Source organism: Xenopus laevis, chromosome 8L, assembly GCF_017654675.1.
Source record: "Xenopus laevis strain J_2021 chromosome 8L, Xenopus_laevis_v10.1, whole genome shotgun sequence".
Taxonomy (NCBI): domain Eukaryota; kingdom Metazoa; phylum Chordata; class Amphibia; order Anura; family Pipidae; genus Xenopus; species Xenopus laevis.
In genome coordinates, this window is record NC_054385.1 from 113457246 (window position 1) to 113476108 (window position 18863).

Sequence of the window (18863 nt, forward strand, 5' to 3'; positions counted from 1 at the left end):
TCATGCGCCGCTCATTTCTCTTCCCTGTCTATCTCCTATAAGGAAGGCAGGGAGGAGAAATTGAGCTCCGCGCAATGGATCACCGGATCGCCTTTTCTGAAGAGGAGCGCAAGCAGAGTTTCGGTAAGTTATTTCTTAATAAAGACTTTGGGATTTAAAAGTTTAATTTGTCCTTGTGGTTTTTTTTTTGTTCTATCTATACTAACAATTTTTTTTTTTTTTAAATTGATGTTACTGGTCCTTTAATACTATTCTGACTGTTGCCTTTGGCAGTGAGGGTCCCTCTGTTACAGATCGAAATGGCAATGTTCTTATCTTTTCCTTTCTAATTTTTTTTTTCCCTCCCACTCTCCACTTTGATCATCAATTGCTGTTAAATTGATTCTGAATGTTGAGAGTGTGAAAAAAATTAACCCTGGTGCAAAAATATATCTTTTTGTTTTTTTTTCCTTTTTGTTTTAGGAAGACTCGTCAAGATTTCCCTATTCGGTACGTGAATTTACCTCTTAATCCCCTTCTTAAAATTTTTTTTTTTTTTTTTTTTTTTTTTTTTTTAATTGAGTTTGTCCTTAATAATCATTTTATGTTTGATTCCTTTGTTTGATTCAGTAGGTACTTGTGAAGAGTGCACTTTGCTTGTCTGTGAAAGGACCCGCTGCATTATTATAATTATTATTATTAGGGATGCACCAAATCCACTATTTTGGATTCGGCCGAATCCTTCGCAAAAGATTTGGCTGAATACCAAACTGAATCCTAATTTGAATATGCAAATTAGGGGTGGGAAACATTTTTTACTTCCTTGTTTTGTGACAAAAAAGCCTTGCAATTTCCCTCCCCGCCCCTAATTTGAATATTCAAATTAGATTCGTGTTCGGCCAGGCTGAATCCTGCTGAAAAAAAGCCGAATCATAGATTCGGTGCATCCCTTACTATTATTATTATTATTATTATCATTATTATTATAAGATCTATGACCTATACCTTGACACACTGGTTTCTCACGTTTCTCCGAGTGGGCTGCTATGGTAGTTTAATAGGGCCTACAATTAAGCTGATACTTCGAAGTTTGTAATTGGAAATAAGCGATAACTACCCTCTGATGAGAACCTTCTTAAAGGGGTCGTTCACCTTGAAAGTAACTTTTAGTATGATGAAGAGAGTGACATTCTGAGACAATTTGCAATTGGTTGTAATTTTTTATTACTTTTTTTAGTTATTTTGTTTCTTATACAGTTTGCGACCAGATTGCTGAAGTTGCAAACTGGAGAGCTGCTGAATAAAAAGCTAAGTAACTCAAAAACCACAAATAATTAAAAATGAAAAGCAATTGCAAATTGTCTTAGAATATCATTTGCTACATCATACTAAAAAGTTCATTTAAAGGTGAACAAAGATCCTAATTAAGGAAAGATCTGTTAACCCCAGGTCCAGAGAATTCTGGGTAACAGGTCCCATACCTGTATTTTGTACTTGATCCCAACCAGGCTATAAGTAATCCTAATTAGAGGCTAATTCTGTTTATTTATTGTTGAACTTTAAGGGGAACTATTGCGATTATTAAAATGTAATATAAGCTTCAGTATACTAAAAACTTTCTAAATACAATCAATTAAAAATTCTGTACTGTTTCTGAAATAATCAAGTTTATCTTCACTATTCCTCTCTCAGCATCGGTTTCTCTTCATTCTGTCTTCATGCAGCAGTTCAGTATCTGATATTCATTGACCGTAAGATCCAATATATAGGGGGCTCCTTTTGCCTAGAAGATGTATTAGAGCTCACTCTATTAAAATCACTAGACATCATGTCTCTCTACATGCAGAATTTGTGCAAAAGGCAATTGTTTTGTTTGTACTGGAATCCGTTATTTGCCTGAGCTCTGATACATCTGCTAGGAAAGGAAGTCCTCCTATAAGATATATTGGATCTAACTGTCAATGACAACCAACTGCTGCATGAAGAGAAATGGATACTGAATAGTGAAACCGCACAGAATTTTTAATTGATTTTATTTAGAACGTTTCTTTTTTCAGTATGATAAAGCTTATATTACATGTTAATTTTCGCTATAGTTCCCCTTTAATTTTAAGTAGGTTTAATGTATTGAGATCTGAATTGCTGGAAAATCCCTTATCTGGAAAACCCCAGGTCCTGAGCATTCTAGAGAACAGGTCCCAGTTGTATACACAGCAGCCTAGTGCATGCAAAGCAGCTAGCAACACATCAAGAATACTGGCCCAATCACGGATACTGGGCTTGCTTGCCACAACAAGCTCATACAATTTCCCATGGCACCACAACAGGCACCTGCATGGACCCAGGGTGCTCCACCAGCACTGTCCCAGTGCTCCGTACAAGTAAGTTCAAATGGCCCAGTGCACCATACCAAGTACTTAAAGGAACAGTAACATCAAAAAATGAGTGTTTTAAAGGAAAGACAATGTAATGTACTGGTGCCCTGCACTGGTAAAACTGGTGTGTTTGTTTCAGTAAAACAACTGTAGTTAATATAAGCAAGCTTTTGTGTAGCCATGAGGGCAGCTATTCATGCACAGGATAATCGATACGTTCTGAAGAATCCCATTGTATACTAAAGAGCTGATCTGTAATCTGCTGTGTATCCTGTGACTTTTCTCCTTTTTTAGATTTGAATGGCTGCCCCCGTGGCTACACTGCAGCTTGTTTATATAAACCATCGTAGTCTTTCTGAAGCAAGCACACCAGTTTTACCAGTGCAGCGCAACACTACATTACTTTTTCAATACTTAAGGATACTTTCATTTGTTGGTGTTACTGATCCTTTAAACCATCCCACTACAGACTGCAGTATGTTTCGGGGAGGAATAGTAAGCAGCCCTCTAGCACAGTAATAGTTGAGGTAGGCGCCTGTCAGCTGTTGAGAAGAGTTGTGGTATGATCTGACTCATCGCATTTTCTAGGTTAAACATTAAGTTTATTTTGTCCTCTTCACATTGACATTTGTCCTGCACTCCCTCAGCATAGCTTCTATCCAGCAGCTCGCAGCACACACCAGGCAGCAGCAGTGACATGGTGAGAAAGATGGGAATCCATACTGCAAAACCACGACATAAATTAGCCTTATGACAAGCATGTGGCCATTAGATTGTGGCTCAGTTTAGGCTTTAGTCTGAACCCCTCTGGGGATGGGTATTAATAGCATGCCTTGCATTAAGAATGAATAAAAACACGAATAAAGCACATTCAAAGGGCAAATTAAGCACTTGGAAAAACTTGCATATTTAGCCTTCTAACCAGCTTTAAATATGTATTGAGCCCATTTTAATGAGCAATTACTGAACAATGATAAGCACTTGTGCTCTTGTGCTATGTTTTTATTATCATTGCATAATTATGCATCTTTCTACGTGCTAAGCATCCCTGCATTATATAACTGGTTTCAAGGAAGAAACTAAATGAATTTTAACAATTGCTATTGTTCTTGAAGCACTTGCAGGCTTTGTGAGATTAAATTGCAAAACCTTATGCAAAAAGTGGAAGTACATTTACAGTTACCCATTGCTGTGCCGCTCTACCCGTGTTAATATATGTGTTAATATACACTCACATTCAGCAACATTGTAATGACACAAAAACAGATTCAAGGAGGTCTTCAGATGTGACACAGGGTTTTCATCCTAAGCGCCTGCAAGAAGAAAAAAAAAAAAAATATATATATATATATATAGTCAACTACAAGAGGTCCTCTGCACTCAACCCATTATCAATATATTTAAGACAGAGACATTTTGTGCATACTGCTACTAAAAAATGCCTTACCCTTTAAACAACACAGGGATTGTTTGTCCATATATTGCAATATATTTAAGCTGGCCAACTACGTCAAAGTCATCCCATATCTGGCCAGTCCTATGCTCAATTTTCATCTGATTCATTAAGAATTCAATTGCTTAATTATACATTTTACAAAGGGACTAAGTTTTACCTGCAACTTACTTGCTGCTTTCAAAGTAAAACTCCCAAACTTGGCTGCCCTTTTATTAGACACCAGTGGGATCACCTGACTATAGCTGGGAGGGGTGGGAGCTACAACATGGAGCTGGTCACTGCTCCTGTATAACTATAACAAACAGGGGAAAGTTGTGCTCACCGCTATTTTTTAAAACCATTAGGCGGTGAGCACAACTTTCCCTTGTTTGTTATAGTTATACAGGACCAGTGACCAGCTCCATGTTGTAGCTCCCACCCCTCCCAGCTATAGTCAGGTGATCCCACTGGTGTCTAATAAAAGGGCAGCCAAGTTTGGGAGTTTTACTTTGAAAGCAGCAAGTAAGTTGCAGGTAAAACTTAGTCCCTTTGTAAAATGTATAATGAAGCAATAGAATTCTTAATGAATCAGATGAAAATTAAGCGTAGGACTGGCCAGATATGGGATGACTTTGACGAAGTTGGCCAGCTTAAATATATTGCAATATATGGACAAACAATCCCTGTGTTGTTTAAAGGGTAAGGCATTTTTTAGTAGCAGTATGCACAAAATGTCTCTGTCTTAAATATATTGATAATGGGTTGAGTGCAGAGGACTCTTGTATTTGTCTATATGTATTTTGTGGTCACAGCCTCATTGCACCCCCGCCTAATGGTTTTAAAAAATAGTGGTGAGCACAACTTTCCCTTGTTTGTTATATATATATGTATATATGTACAAAACGGAGGGGAGCACTTAACCCATCCTAGACTTAGTCCATATCCATGGACAAATTACATATCAACAAAAAAGTCCAGACAAATTCCAAGTGAAATAAGGTAAATTTTTACCAAAAATAAGATAAACATGCAACGTTTCGGAGCTCCCGCCCCTTTATTAAGCATTGATAAAGGGGCAGGAGCTCCAAAACGTTGCATGTTCATCTTATTTTTGGTAAAAGTTTACCTTATTTCACTTGGAATTCGTCTGGACTTTTTTGTTGATATATAATTTGTCCATAATGGACATATGGACTAAGTCTAGGACGGGGGATAGATATATATATATATAATATTGTAACTGTAGAGAAGGGCTTTAAGGGCAAGTCAACCCCCCAAAAAAATGTCCCTAATAAAATGAGACCTAATTCTAAGCAACTTATCAATATACTTTTATTAAACATTTTCAGTGCTGTTTGTTATTTGTAAAAACAATTGCAATTGAAAGCAGCATTTGCTTTACTACTGGTTGTTACTTTTGAAACAACGTTGCAAAAGTCTTAGTTCCCCAGCAAAGACAGGTCTGTTAATCAGTCTTTAGTGCCCCTTTACAAAAAATTAAAACCTATGCCAAATTATGACTACTAGTAGGCATCTTTTTATAATGCACAAAAGCTACAAATCACCTGTAACATCTGCGTACCACCCCGATTAAAAATATAAGCCATCCGAGAGGCTTCCTCAGTGGAAGTACTGAGCCTGCAGAATGTGTGCGGTTTTCAATCAAATTTTTATTTTTAAAGAAAAGTTGGTTACTCCCTGGATCATTCACGAGTATTTATTCAGTAATCATAAAACAAATGCTCTTCTTGCTAGAAAGGATCCCAACCCATTAAAAACCCCTTCAATTATTTCCTCATCACCACTTCCCTCTGTAAAAATAAAAATGTAATAGAGTAAAGAATCCTTGAACCATTCTCTGTTAGTGGCAGCTGTGGGTACAGAGTGCTGCAAGCAAACAGTCTTTTTCCCTTTTATTTAAAGGGGGTGATCACCTAAATTTTTGCATAATGAAAGTAAATTAAATTGTAAGCAACTTTCCCATATATTAAATATTATTCTCTGGCTTTAGAGTTATTTATACCTGTAATTGCTGCGGAAATCAGCTTTTCTTGATCTCTTACTAGTACTGACACTTAAAAAAATGTAGCCAGAGTCATTTCTCTTCCAGGCCTGTTAAAAGAACAGTAACACCGAAAACGAAAGTGTTTTGAAGTAATGTACTGTAGTGCTGCGCTGGTACAACTGGTGTTTTTACTTCAGAAACTCTATTCTAGTTTATATAAACAGGCTGCTGTGTAGCCATGGGGGCAACCAGCTGGAAAAAAAAGCGAAAAGACACAGGATACTTAGCGGATAACAGACAAGCCCTGTAGTATACAATGGGATTCTTCAGAACTTTTCTGTTCTCTACTGTGTATCCTGTGCTTGAATGGTTGCCCCCATGGCTACATAGCCGCTTTTTTATATAAACTATAGTAGTTTCTGAAGTTTTGTCAGTGTAGGCCAGGGCAACATTGGTACATAATATTGTGATTTCACTAAAACACTTGAATTTTTTGCTGTTCCTGTTCCGTTTAATCAGCTGACTTCTGCTACATTGATTCAGGAGTCAGAGCCAATAGTGCATACCATATACACAGCCTAACCGATTAGCAATTAAAATGACATACCTTTTGAACCACTGAAGTGTTTTAATTAATGAAAACACAAGGCCTGGCACTGCTGCTTCCTACTTGTCCCAAATTTGCACATTATTTAGACATGCAAGCAGCAGAGGACACAGGCCACAATTGAGCTTTATCTCTGCTGCCTGCCCTATGATAGGTGGTAGGGATAGGGCCGACAATGCTGCACTCTCGAACCAGATATTTTATTCGGTGCTTGGTCTACAGCGCTGTCAGACCCAGGTGAATTACTGCTCCCCGAAAAAGAAACAAATTCAGTGTAAGCTGTTGCTTGGTGTTTTATTTTGCATTTACAGTGTCCGTATGGAACATAAACTAACTAGGTTTTTATGTAGTGAGCCAGTGTCTGATTTTGTTATTGTTAAACAAGACCTGCAAATAGTGGTAGCCTATGCTGGCCATACACATACCAATAAAATCCTGCAGACAAATGTCCAACTAGTATCTTTGTGCAGTTATGGGATCCGTTATGCAGAAAGGCTGTCTCATATTGACTCAATTTTATCCAAATAATCCAAGTTTCTAAAAATGATTTCCTTTTTCCTTCTGTAATAGTAAAACCGTACCTTGAACTAAGATATGAATCCTTATTGGAGGCAAAATAATCCTTCAGGCTTTATTCAATGTTTACACACTTATAGTAGACTTAAGCTATGAAGATCTCAATTACAGAAGATCTGTTATCCGGAAAACCCCAGGTCCCAGGCATTCTTGATAACCGTACCCATACGTGTACCATGGATATTGGCGTTTTATTGATCAGGCTGGTTTGGCTGTTTCATCTGCAGATACCCGGTTTGTATATTTTCCATGTATAGCAACTCTCACTCGGCCAGGTTCTTGCCAATTAAAAACACTGCCTTGTACTTCTAATGCTCCAATTTAGTGCACCAATCTGTTATGTGCAGCAGTAACAAAAGTTTTAGCAGAGTCTAAATATAACCATGCTTTTTCCTAGAACTGCAAGCCTAGCTGCAAAATATCCCTCTAATGATTTTCCTCAATGTTCTGAAGACTAGAAACCAGTCCCTAGTATCCACTATTTTGGATTCGGCCGAACCCCAGAATCCTTCGCGAAAGATGCAGCCGAATACCAATCCGAATCCTAATTTGCATATGCAAATTAGGGATGGGAAGGGGAAAACATTTTTACATTTTAAAGTCACTCGATTTCCCTCCCCGCTAATAATTTGCATAAAGCACGAATACTGGCCGAATCCTGGATTCAGTACATCACTAATTTGGACATATCGTGATTGGTTGGCAGAGAACCCCGGGGCCCATTTTAAATTGACCCAGCGAGCATAGTGTCCCTGCAAGGTCATTTTCAGTTGTCACCAACTATACTATACTGTCTGTAGCGTGTGAAGTGTATATACTGCACCAAGTAGTAGTAGTTCTTCATAACCTTTTAAATATGGTGAAATCTCTGTTTTGCTTCCCCTAATTTTAAGTTTTCCCTCGATTTACATTTTATTTGTGCTCTAACCTTATATTATAGGTGATCCTTTATCTGCTGCAATATAAATAACTCAGACTTCATACCATTAGACTTCATAGTGTTCTGACGGCCATATATGAACCTGTAGCCCAAAAGTTTTACGTTTTCCTTTATTTTTCATTATTTGGAAACCCGCTATATAGAAAACTCTGAACTAGAGGAAGGCCATCTCCCATTAACTCCATTTTATACAAATAATTACAATTTATAAAAAGAAACGTCAAATGGCACTTTGCATTTATTAATCCATTTAAAATACTCTGGTCCCAATTTGTCTGTTAAACAGCACTGTAAGATAGTGTATGATCTACAAGGGCTTCAAAACGACATAAACTGCTGTTATATCTCCCAAAATTACCTTTCTTATTACTGCTAGTGCCCCAACGGTTTGCCTTTTCATTTTTAGCTGTTGTTATACCTTCTATACTTTCTTTACCGTTCTATTTGTGTAATGGAAATATTGTAGGAATGTTTTATTATTTTGTTTTCTCCTTTATCCCACTCTTATTTGCAAGTTTGCCATTTAACTTTACTAGAGGCTTTGGCCTTAATGTTACCTCCCATAGGCATCCTTTTGTGTTACAAGAAGCTATCAAGGGTAGGTTATCACCGTGGGAGTGGCCAGATTAATCCCAGCTGGTAATGGACTGGTCCAAATGGCTGACTTTGTAACCATTTGTATGGTCTGTATAGTAAAATACTATTTGACTATTCCACTGTACTAAAGGAAATATCTAAATATATTTCAGACCAAATAGAAGTCCATTTACATTTCAATATATATAATATAAATCTAAATAGATTGAGGTGGTACATACATTTTTTAAAGGGGACCTGTCATCATACAAAATATCTCCAAATTGCTTTCTTTTGGGGTTTTCTAGCAAAATAAACTTTATTTACACAATATAAATGAGTTAAATCTTGTTTTTGTCAGTCCTGGAATTCACAATCACAGCAAGCAGGCAGGTGCCATTTTGTAAACACTGTTATTAAGAGAAGCTTTGCATCATGCCTAATGTTAGGGGCCGATTCATCAAGCTCGAGTGAAGGATTCGAAGTAAAAAAACTTTGAATTTCGAAGTGTTTTTTGGGCTACTTCGACCATCGAATGGGCTACTTCGACCTTCGACTACGACTTAGAATCGAAGGATTCGAAGTAAAAATCGTTCGACTATTCGACCATTCGATAGTCGAAGTACTGCCTCTTTAAAAAAAACTTCGACCCCCTACTTCGGCAGCTAAAAGCTACCGAAGTCAATGTTAGCCTATGGGGAAGGTCCCCATAGGCTTGCCTAAGTTTTTTTGATCGAAGGATATTCCTTCGATCGTTGGATTTAAATCCTTCGAATCGTTCAATTCGAAGGATTTAATCGCTCGATCGAAGGAACAATCCTTTGATCGTTCGATCGTAGCATTTGCGCTAAATCCTTCGACTTCGATATTCGAAGTTGAAGGATTTTAGTTCCTAGTCGAATATCAAGGGTTAATTAACCCTCGATATTCGACCCTTGATGAATCGGCCCCTAAATGTGCCAAAATGGGGGACCAGATGGCCATACCCATGCATTGACTACACAATTAGATGGTGAGGAGGGAGGGGGAATGTGAGGAGTGCAATTAAATCCAAGAAGTGCTGAATGGAAAGCGAAAGTTATTGCCTACCCCGCCTTTATAGACATACAGGTCCTCTGCACTCAACCCATTATCAATATATTTAAGATTTCATTTATATTTAAGCCTTTATGCATAGAGGCGGGCAGGCAATATATGATTGACGGCTGAGATTTTTAAATACCTTTATAACAGGCATGGTACTTTTATTATACAGCTTTATATGTCTGAGTGACAGGTCCCCTTTAATAATACTGCAGTTTAAAAAAAAAATGGCAGGAGTATGATACAAATAAAGCCTTTGTTTGTATCTGGAAGCAATGTATAAATAGAGAAATTTTGTGGGGTGAGGAATTTACTCCAAATTTATACTGTTTTTGATCATAGAAATACGATTTAAAATCGTATACCATTTCCTACAGTGATTGTATCCTAGGGGTGATTTCCAGCTCTCCAATCAGAAGCCTCCTGCAGCACTGTCATTCTACAATACCCTATTTAGGATCAAGGCAGTCAAATAGATTGCGCTGCTTCCCCGGCAACCCACAGTGGGTTAATAATTCATCACTTTTATTGCTGTAACATTGCAAGAGCTTTTGCAGCAGAAGCAAAAAATGCCCGGGGCTTGGAGACAAGAACTGGAATATAGGATGTAGAGTTCTTATGCACATGGTCGTACTCTGAGCATTCATTGAGACCCAGCTAACAGGTACACATAGATAACACTGTCAGTGAGAAGGACCATTAATTTGGCCATACATTGAAATATCTTCAGCCATATCATTGGATCACAGTGATGGGGATATAGGCTGTCTGGGCAAGGACCAGTTAACGGTCGTTGCCTCAATGAGTTTTATAAGCCTGTTTCATTCATTTCCAGACAGGTATTAGACGGGTAGGACTGACAAAGTGCCTCATACACGGGCAGATAAATTGCAAATCCATATAGAAGGAGCCATATCGATATCTAAAATCTGCCTGTGTATGGCCACCTTTAGACAACCTGCATGATTATTTCCCAGGAATCCAAGTGTTCATTTTTGGATAGGGATGCACCAAATCCAGGATTTGGTTCGGGATTTGGCTTTTTTCAGCAGGATTCGGCCGAATCCTTCTGCCAGGCAGAACGGAATCCTAATTTGCATATGCAATTTAGGGGCGGGGAGGGAAATCACGTGACTTTTTGTCCGAAAACAAGGAAGTATAAAAAATATCCCCTTCCCACCCCTAATTTGCATATGCAAATTAGGGTTTGGTTCGGTATTCGGACAAATCTTTCACGAAGGATTCGGGGGTTCGGCAGAATCCAAAATAGTGGATTTGGTGCATCACTATTTTTGGATGCTAGACAGGGGCTAGCCAAGGCACTTTGCGTTTCTCAATCCACTTAAAATACAGTAATGGACCTGTTATCCGCAAACCCCCAGGTCCCAGGCATTCTGGATAAGGGATCTTTCTGTAAGTTGGATTGGGGATGCACCGAATCCAGGTTTCAGTTCAGGATTCAGCCTTTTTCAGAAGGATTCAGATTCGGGCGAATCCTTGTGCCTGGCCAAACAGAGTCCGGATCCTAATTTGCATATGCAAATTATGGGCAGGAAGGGAAATCACACAACTTTTTGTAACACAACAATGAGGTAAAAATGTTTTTTCCACTTTTTCCCTTCCCATCCCTAATTGACTGATTTGGTTCGGTGTTCGGTCAAATCTTTCATGAAGAGTTTTAGGATTCATCCGAATCCCAAATAGTGGATTCTGTGCATCCCTAATTTGGATCATGCTAAGCTAAGTAAGTCTACTAGAAAATCATGGAAACATTAATTAAATCTGATAAGCTGGTTTTGCTTTCAGTAAGGAGTAATTATATCTTAGTTTGGATCAAGTACAAGGTTTTAATTTTACAGAGAAAAAGGAAATCTTTTTTAAAAAGTTGGGAGATGTCCTTTCTGTCATTTGGAGCTTTCTGGATAACGGTTTTCTGGATGCCTGTACCTAGACACCGTCAAACTCAAAGTTTTGAAATATTAAGAGTATGCAAGTACAGGGGCCATTTAGCCGACTGTGTTTTTCTTCAGAGGTTGTTGTTTTGTGGCTGTGTGTAGGTAGGTGCCTGTGTTGGCTTATCGTGCTAACTCCACTCACTGCTGTAATGTTATTGTTTGTGGTCACTGGGACAAGCCCAGCTCTGCACCATTGTGTTTGGTTTGGCAACTTCAATACACCTCAGTCAGTGGGGAAACAAACATCCACCCACATTTGAAATGGATCCTATTTGTCTCAATAACAAGTAGTTTATCTTGTTTGCATTTGTTCTTATATTGTTTTTGTGCACGCCAGCACATAGAATATGTACCTTTCCAAAGCACAAGGAATACAAAACCCTCTCACTGAATACCACATGTAGAATGGGACTGAGGTCACAAACGTTGGCAGCCTAAACCTATTGCTCTGTGAGGCAGCAATTTTATTTGCATAGTTAAACTTTGTAATTACTTATCATTCTAATCAGGCCCTCCATTTTTCATCTTCCAGTCTATTATTCAAACCTCTGCCTGGTTGCTAAGGTCAATTGGACCCTAGCAACCAGATAGCTGCTGGAGGCCTGCTGAATCATTCATTAGCAACAACAAAAATAAAGACCAGTTGTCTTAGTATAATGTAGACAGTTGTATTAAGTTCATTTAAATGAATAAATTGACGTAGTGAATTTCCTGAAATGCTCTTACGGTTTCTGGCCCAGTTCTAGGGTAGCTCATATGTCTCTGGGATAGTATTTAAATAAGGGATGCACCCAATCCACGATTCAGCCTTTTTTGGCAGGATTCAGATTCGGCCGAATCCTTCTGCCTGGCTGAACCGAATCCGGGAAGGGAAATCTCATGACTTTTTGTCCCAAAACAAGGAAGTAAAAAATGTCTTCCCCTTCCCACCCCTAATTTACATATGCAAACTAGAATTCGGTATTCGCCCGGCTCTTTCGCAAAGGATTCAGGGGTTCGGCCGAATCCAAAATAGTGGATTCTGTGCATCCTTAATTTAAATCCTCATTATATCCTCAAATTCTTCCTTGTAAACTTCATGCAACCTGTAGTTACAGAGCCCACAACTGCCGGCAGCTGAGACCTTCTGAAAAACGCATTCATATGGGCTAAAATAAGAAGAACGAATGCTCATGTTCAGCTCCCTGGCTTAGATGTGAGTGAGGCAATGAATCACACACACAGACATACTCTTGAGCCATAAGTCATTTAAGGCCGTGTGTTTCGTAACCCCGAGTCTCGGGATCAGGGCAACGCAGGTGCATTACTGAGCCTCTTTATTGTGTGTAGCCGGGGAGAACGTTACTTCCCACAACTAGTGGCTTGCTCTTTTATTACCCCCAATTTTATTTTCCATACATACATTTAAAATGTAATCTTTCGTGTGTGTGTGTGTGTGTGTGTTATATAGATATATAGATATATAGATATATCTATAATAAAGTTGAAGTGTCTCTGCGTCCAGTCCCTGTGTCCGTGGGATTGCGCTACTGCGCATGTGCCCCACGGACCGTCTCTGGCGAATTTTTTTTAGACTAGAACAATTCTGTTTTTATAAATGTTTGACTACATATGTTCTAGCGCCCATTAATTTAACGGGCTTAATGTCTAGTGTATATATATATATATATATATATATATATATATATATATATATATATATATATATATATATATATATTGGACCTGTTATCCACAATGCTCGTGACCTGGGGCTTTCCTGATAATGGATCTTTCCATAATTTGGACATTACATACCTTAAGTCTATAAGAAAATCATGTAAACATTAAATAAAGCCAATAGGCTGTGTTTGCTTTCAATAAGGATTAATTATATCTTAGTTGGAATTAATTACAAGGTACTGTTTTATTATTACAGAGAAAAAGGAAATCATTTTTAAAAATTTGGATTATTTGGATAAAATGGTCTTTGTGTGTCAAATCAATGCTTATCTTTATGCATAACCGACATTTCGGTCCCTATTGGGACCATGAAGGGACCAAAAAAAACCTTGGTGCTGGTGTTTGTTTTACTGTATAGACAGGTATGGGATCCGTTATATATAATATATATTGAATAAAGTCCCCCCTATTATATAAGGAAGCGTTCCATGACCATATAAGAGCACGAGGCCAAAGGTGACTTCTAATATCCTCATATTTTGCAACTTTATTCTAATACACAAGTTTCAGTGAGTCATGTGACAGAAATGACATCACTAAACTCTAATTATAACAGATGACCTCACTAAGCACCATTTATAATTTACAGGGTGTGTGTGTGCGTGCGCGTGCACACACAAAAGAATCCACCACCTGCCTGGGTGTGAAGTGGTAGTTCAGCAAGCACACCACAGCAATGACTCTGCACTCACAGAAAATGAAAAAAATCCTTTTTATTGTGCAAAGTCAATGTTTTGGTCCGATATTGAGACCTCGTTATCAAGACGCTTCATGGTGAACAACCATCTACAAACCCAATGAAAATTACATCCGCATGATTTCACCACCCCCACTCATGCATACTAATGAGCCTCATAATCATGCATGGTAATAAGCCTATACATAAGTATAAGAAGAATACCCTAGATTAAATATAGGTCTGCCCTTTCATTAGTAAGAGGACACCAAAACCCCAACAGCCAACTGAGGTGTGACAACCCCTGAAGCTGTGTGTCTGAGGGCTGGGTGTGAGCGTTGGTGACATTTAATGGAAATCTATACTGTCACAACAAGATCATTTATATCTTAAGTGGCATACATTTACCAATTATAATAATATAAACATATTGTCATTTTACATCTTGTCCCTTGAGCCACCATGTTGTGATGCTTTGTGTGCTCCCTCATTGATAACGTGACTCTGGCTGCCAAAGTCAGTCCCAAAACTAGCCAAAATCCACTTAAAAATTGCCGTGTGTGTGTCATCGAATCACTACCCATGCTCCGTTCTCACTCTCCAGTTACTGGGATGACTGATGTTGCCATGCCCTCAATGCCAACTGTATGTAGGTTATTGTAGTTGTATTTCAATTATTGAATTCAGACTTTAGTACTGAGTCATTCAATGCCTCCCTCTATGGTAATCCCTCACCCAGCCCCTTCTGTTAGTTTAGTTTTGGGACCAAAATTTATATTGAAACACATTATTTTCAGGGTTGCTCAGGCACCCAGGATTCTATTGTGTGAATTGTGCGCACCATATGCACTAAAATGACATTTTGCATTGTGTTTGTAGGCAGACAAACGAGCCCATCACAATGCACTGGAGCGGAAACGCAGGGACCATATCAAGGACAGCTTCCATGGTTTAAGGGACTCTGTACCAGCACTCCAAGGCGAAAAGGTCAGTCCAAAGTCACCAGCAACATCAATGGGATAATATGTGCATTAATACAGTATCATACTGGCACTTCTTTGGAGTCTCTGGAGGTACAGCTGCCCGAATTTCCAGAATGTACTTAAAGTGATACTGACACGTTCCTATAAAAATAGGAAAGTGTCGGTATCCGTGACAAAAAGCTGCACAAGAAATATAAGCAGCTAAAAGCCTTCCAAAGCCGCCCCCAGCCCAGTGACCCTTCGCTGTTAAAGGAGTAACAAACCCTTAATGAAAAAACCCCTACCCTTCATAGAACCCCCCCCCCTGGGCAAATGACCCTAACTCTTCACTTACCCCTCCGTGCAGATTCTATCTAGCGGCGTTCACAGACGCCATCTTCAGCCTCTTCGGTAATCTTCAAAATGAGACTGGAGCTTCAGCAATTTTCGTAAGTTTCGGCGCATGCGCAGTTGTCGCAAAAAAAAAATCAATCCAACTGCGCATGCGCTGCTTCGCCAGTCTCATTCCGAAAATTACCGCAGAGAGGAAGAACTCGAAGCCCGTGAACTCCGCTGGACAGAATCTGCACAGATTTCATTGATGCGGTCCCACTATCTGACCGCCCGTTATTCTTTATGATTCAATCGTTGGGCCCAAGGGCCTACGATCGGATCAGCCCGATATCCCCCACCTCAAGGTGTATGTGTGCGCTTGGTTTGTTTGTGTGCACCGTTAATCGTATGACACCAGAGGATGGCCCTTAATACTTAAATACTTTTTTCCAAGTGGAACATACTACTAGAAAAGTATATTTGTATGAAACTGTATAATTAGATAAAGCAAGGTTTTACAGGTTTTTTTTATGAGCTGTTTTATGCAATGTATTCTTATAGAGCCCTATATTGTTTGGGAGGGTAGAGTTTTCCTTTAACAAATATTTCAATAAATTTTCGATACAGGCATCGAGGGCCCAAATACTGGACAAAGCTACAGAGTACATTCAGTACATGAGGAGGAAAAATCACACACACCAGCAAGATATTGACGACTTAAAGCGACAAAATGCTTTATTAGAACAACAAGGTAAATTAGATCTAAACCCATGCATTTCGTGATGCATTGTACAAAGAATCCATTCATTTAGTCATTCAACCCAGTAGAAATCCCCAAGCCAATACAGAACCAAATCAAATAACCTTTCAGCAAAACTTGGGAGCAAAATTTTTAGATGTTCAGTCCTTCAAGGAAGGTGATTCAGTAGGACCTCAGAAGCAGAGGCATTAGGAACACCTTTCTTTCTTTCTTTCTTTCTCTCTTTCTTTTTCTCTTTCTTTCTTTTTCTTTCTTTCTTTCTCTCTTTTTTTTCTTTTTCTCTTTTTTCTTTTTCTCTTTTTTCTTTTTTTCTTTTTCTCTTTTCTTTCTCTTTCTTTTTTCTTTCTTTTTTCTTTCTTTTTCTTTCTTTTTCTTTCTTTTTCTTTCTTTTTCTTTCTTTCTTTCTTTCTTTTTTTCTTTTTCTCTTTCTTTTTCTTTCTTTTTTTCTCTTTCTTTTTCTTTCTTTTTTTTCTCTTTCTTTTTCTTTCTTTCTTTTTCTCTTTCTTTTTTTCTCTTCTTTCTTTTTCTCTCTTTCTTTCTTTCTTTCTTTCTTTCTTTCTTTTCTCTCTCTCTCTCTCTCTCTCTCTCACTATGAAGACCTACTGGGCATTCTCGCTGCCTCTGCTCCAATGGAAATCAATCAGGCATGCGCAGTAGGCACCTCTTGGGATTTCCTAGTGGGAGAGCTCAGAAAGCAAAAGGAGATGTGATGGCACAGCCTTGCTCACTGCCCAATCACCGGATTAAGACTGCTCTGTGATTTTAGGGGTGGGCTAAAGGAAGGCAAAAAAGAATTTCCTGTAAGGTATATAAAGTTAAAGGGAACTAAATCCAGTCTTTAGCTTTTTAACTACTACAGCCTCACTTCCTCCCCAACCTCCTTGTCCTAACTGGTGGCCAAGTTGTAGGGCATGTTTGCAATGGGTTTTGACTGGTTTAGGGTCAATGTATTGGTAACTATAAGACTAGATGTAAGAAACAATATTGACAAGAAACCTTAATCATTTGTCTGTTCTTCCCACTGTAGTTCGTGCACTGGAAAAAGCAAAATCCAGCTCTCAGCTGCAGTCCAACTACTCGAGCTCGGAGTCGGAAACTGAAGAACCCCAAAGCAGAAAGAAACTACGGATGGACGCAAGCTAAACTGGCCACAGCAATAAAACCAGCAGCCTGTACCAAGCTTAACTTCGGCCCCATATTAGCCCCTTGTTAGCTGTTTTACAGACTTTTTTTTTTTCTTCTTTTGGCCTCATCCCAATATCGTTATGCTCTTGGACTGCATTTTTTAATGAATTTGAAATGTCTCCTGATTCGTTATAGTTTATATTCTCCCCGTTACTGTTATTTAAAGTATAAGGTACCATCCATGTTTAAAATGGATTGGATTTGAAAAAAGATGAAAAAAAACAGTCTATGTTGTATGTGTTCAGTTGCATGGAAATACCCAGAATGCTTGTCTGCAGCCTGGCAGCTGTATGGTGTAGTGCAGGTTTGTGCAGCCTGTGACAGGTAAAAAAAAAGTGCAAATGCAGTTGTGCGTTATTTGTGTCACGCTAATCAATTACCGTCCCATCTGGTTGTTTTTTTTCATCCGCCTTGAGAAAACGAATTGACTTGTGCTCCACCTTAAGTTTCAGATAGGTACATGGTGCGGCACGTATGGGTTCAGATAAGTGTTTGTTGTTCGTTATTGAAGCATTATTTTCAGCACCCTTTTGATCATCTGTCCTTTTTTTTTTAGACACCGCACATTAAATAAACCATAGGGAATGTATAACGGGAGCAAATTGATTGTGATATTTCATTTGGTTACTCGGACGCCTTTAAGTAGCAGACTTTTTTTTGGATCGGGCCCTTGTTGGAGGACCAACCTTTGTTTAGGGCCCTATAAACAGATCTAAAAAACCATTGCTGTATCCTTTATTCATCAGTAAAGCAATAAATTCAGCAGCACTCAGATATGTGAATCAATTATTTATTCATGCCATTAGCAGAGCGACGTTTCGGGCTATTCCAGCCCTTTATCAAGCTTGCATAGCTCTGCTAATGGCATGAATAAATAATTGGATTTATTGCTTTACAGTGTATTATTCCTTGGCAGAGAGGAACACAGCTGTGCACCCGACGCTTCAAAAGGCTTCAGTGTAAGTGTGGCACCTTTACTGATTTGACTTTATTCATCAGTAGTTCCAAGGATATTTAATGGAGCCACTCCGCTTCAGTTCTATTAGTTGACCTTCAAGCTGGGCTTTTAGGGGTATCTTAAAGAGCACATAGGAGTTCTCTCCAAATCTCACTTTAAATGAATAGTGTTCTAGGTTAAATGAACCCTGCCTTTAAGCCAGGCACCCAATTGTACTGGAAAAAGCAGTTTGCAACTGAGCCCAGTTATTGAATGAAGCTGTGGCTTTACCACCAAGTAGTAGGCTCTATTCTTTGGATATCTCTGGTGAACAGCTGAATCACATAGGGCCTGTGTTTACCCACTGGTGCAGACTGGTTTTGATATCCAAATCCAACATGGTTTTGGCTCTATACCCTGCCACTAGGCTGCCCATACACGGCCCAGTTGGCCACCCAAGTCTCCCTTTGCATGGGTAGCCGCTTATGCAATCTGTTTTCTGGACTCTAAAGTGACCCACTCCAACCAGTACTTTAAATTCAAGGTTGGAGAAAGGAAATTGGAAGGAAAAATCATTCAAAACCAACAACAATAATAAAGCCTAAATCTAGGATGCCTGGGAGCAGCAGTTCAACAACATCTGGAGGGTTGCTGTTTTCTTCCGTCTCTGGCCTACAAGGTAGCATAGGTTTGTTTAATCAGGAAAGCTCCTCTTTTAGGGCTGTCACTTCATGCCAAGTATTTTATTTAACCAGGG

The 18863-nt window shown here is 38.9% G+C and overlaps 1 protein-coding gene across 2 annotated transcripts in view; it reads left to right on the top strand.

Annotated features, from left to right (window-relative positions):
• Positions 1 to 17766, top strand: part of max.L (MYC associated factor X L homeolog) — a 28466-nt gene extending 10700 nt beyond the window's left edge. Inside the window, exons 2-5 of one of the 2 annotated variants that reach the window (XM_041573422.1) lie at positions 463 to 489; positions 14809 to 14916; positions 15852 to 15975; positions 17012 to 17766. In XM_041573422.1, the coding sequence (XP_041429356.1) occupies positions 463 to 489; positions 14809 to 14916; positions 15852 to 15975; positions 17012 to 17127 (375 nt within the window). In that variant the 3' untranslated portion in view covers positions 17128 to 17766. The remainder of the gene's footprint in view (positions 1 to 462; positions 490 to 14808; positions 14917 to 15851; positions 15976 to 17011) is intronic. The other variant, XM_018229172.2, reaches the window with a different exon arrangement.
• The last annotated feature ends 1097 nt before the right edge of the window (positions 17767 to 18863 follow it).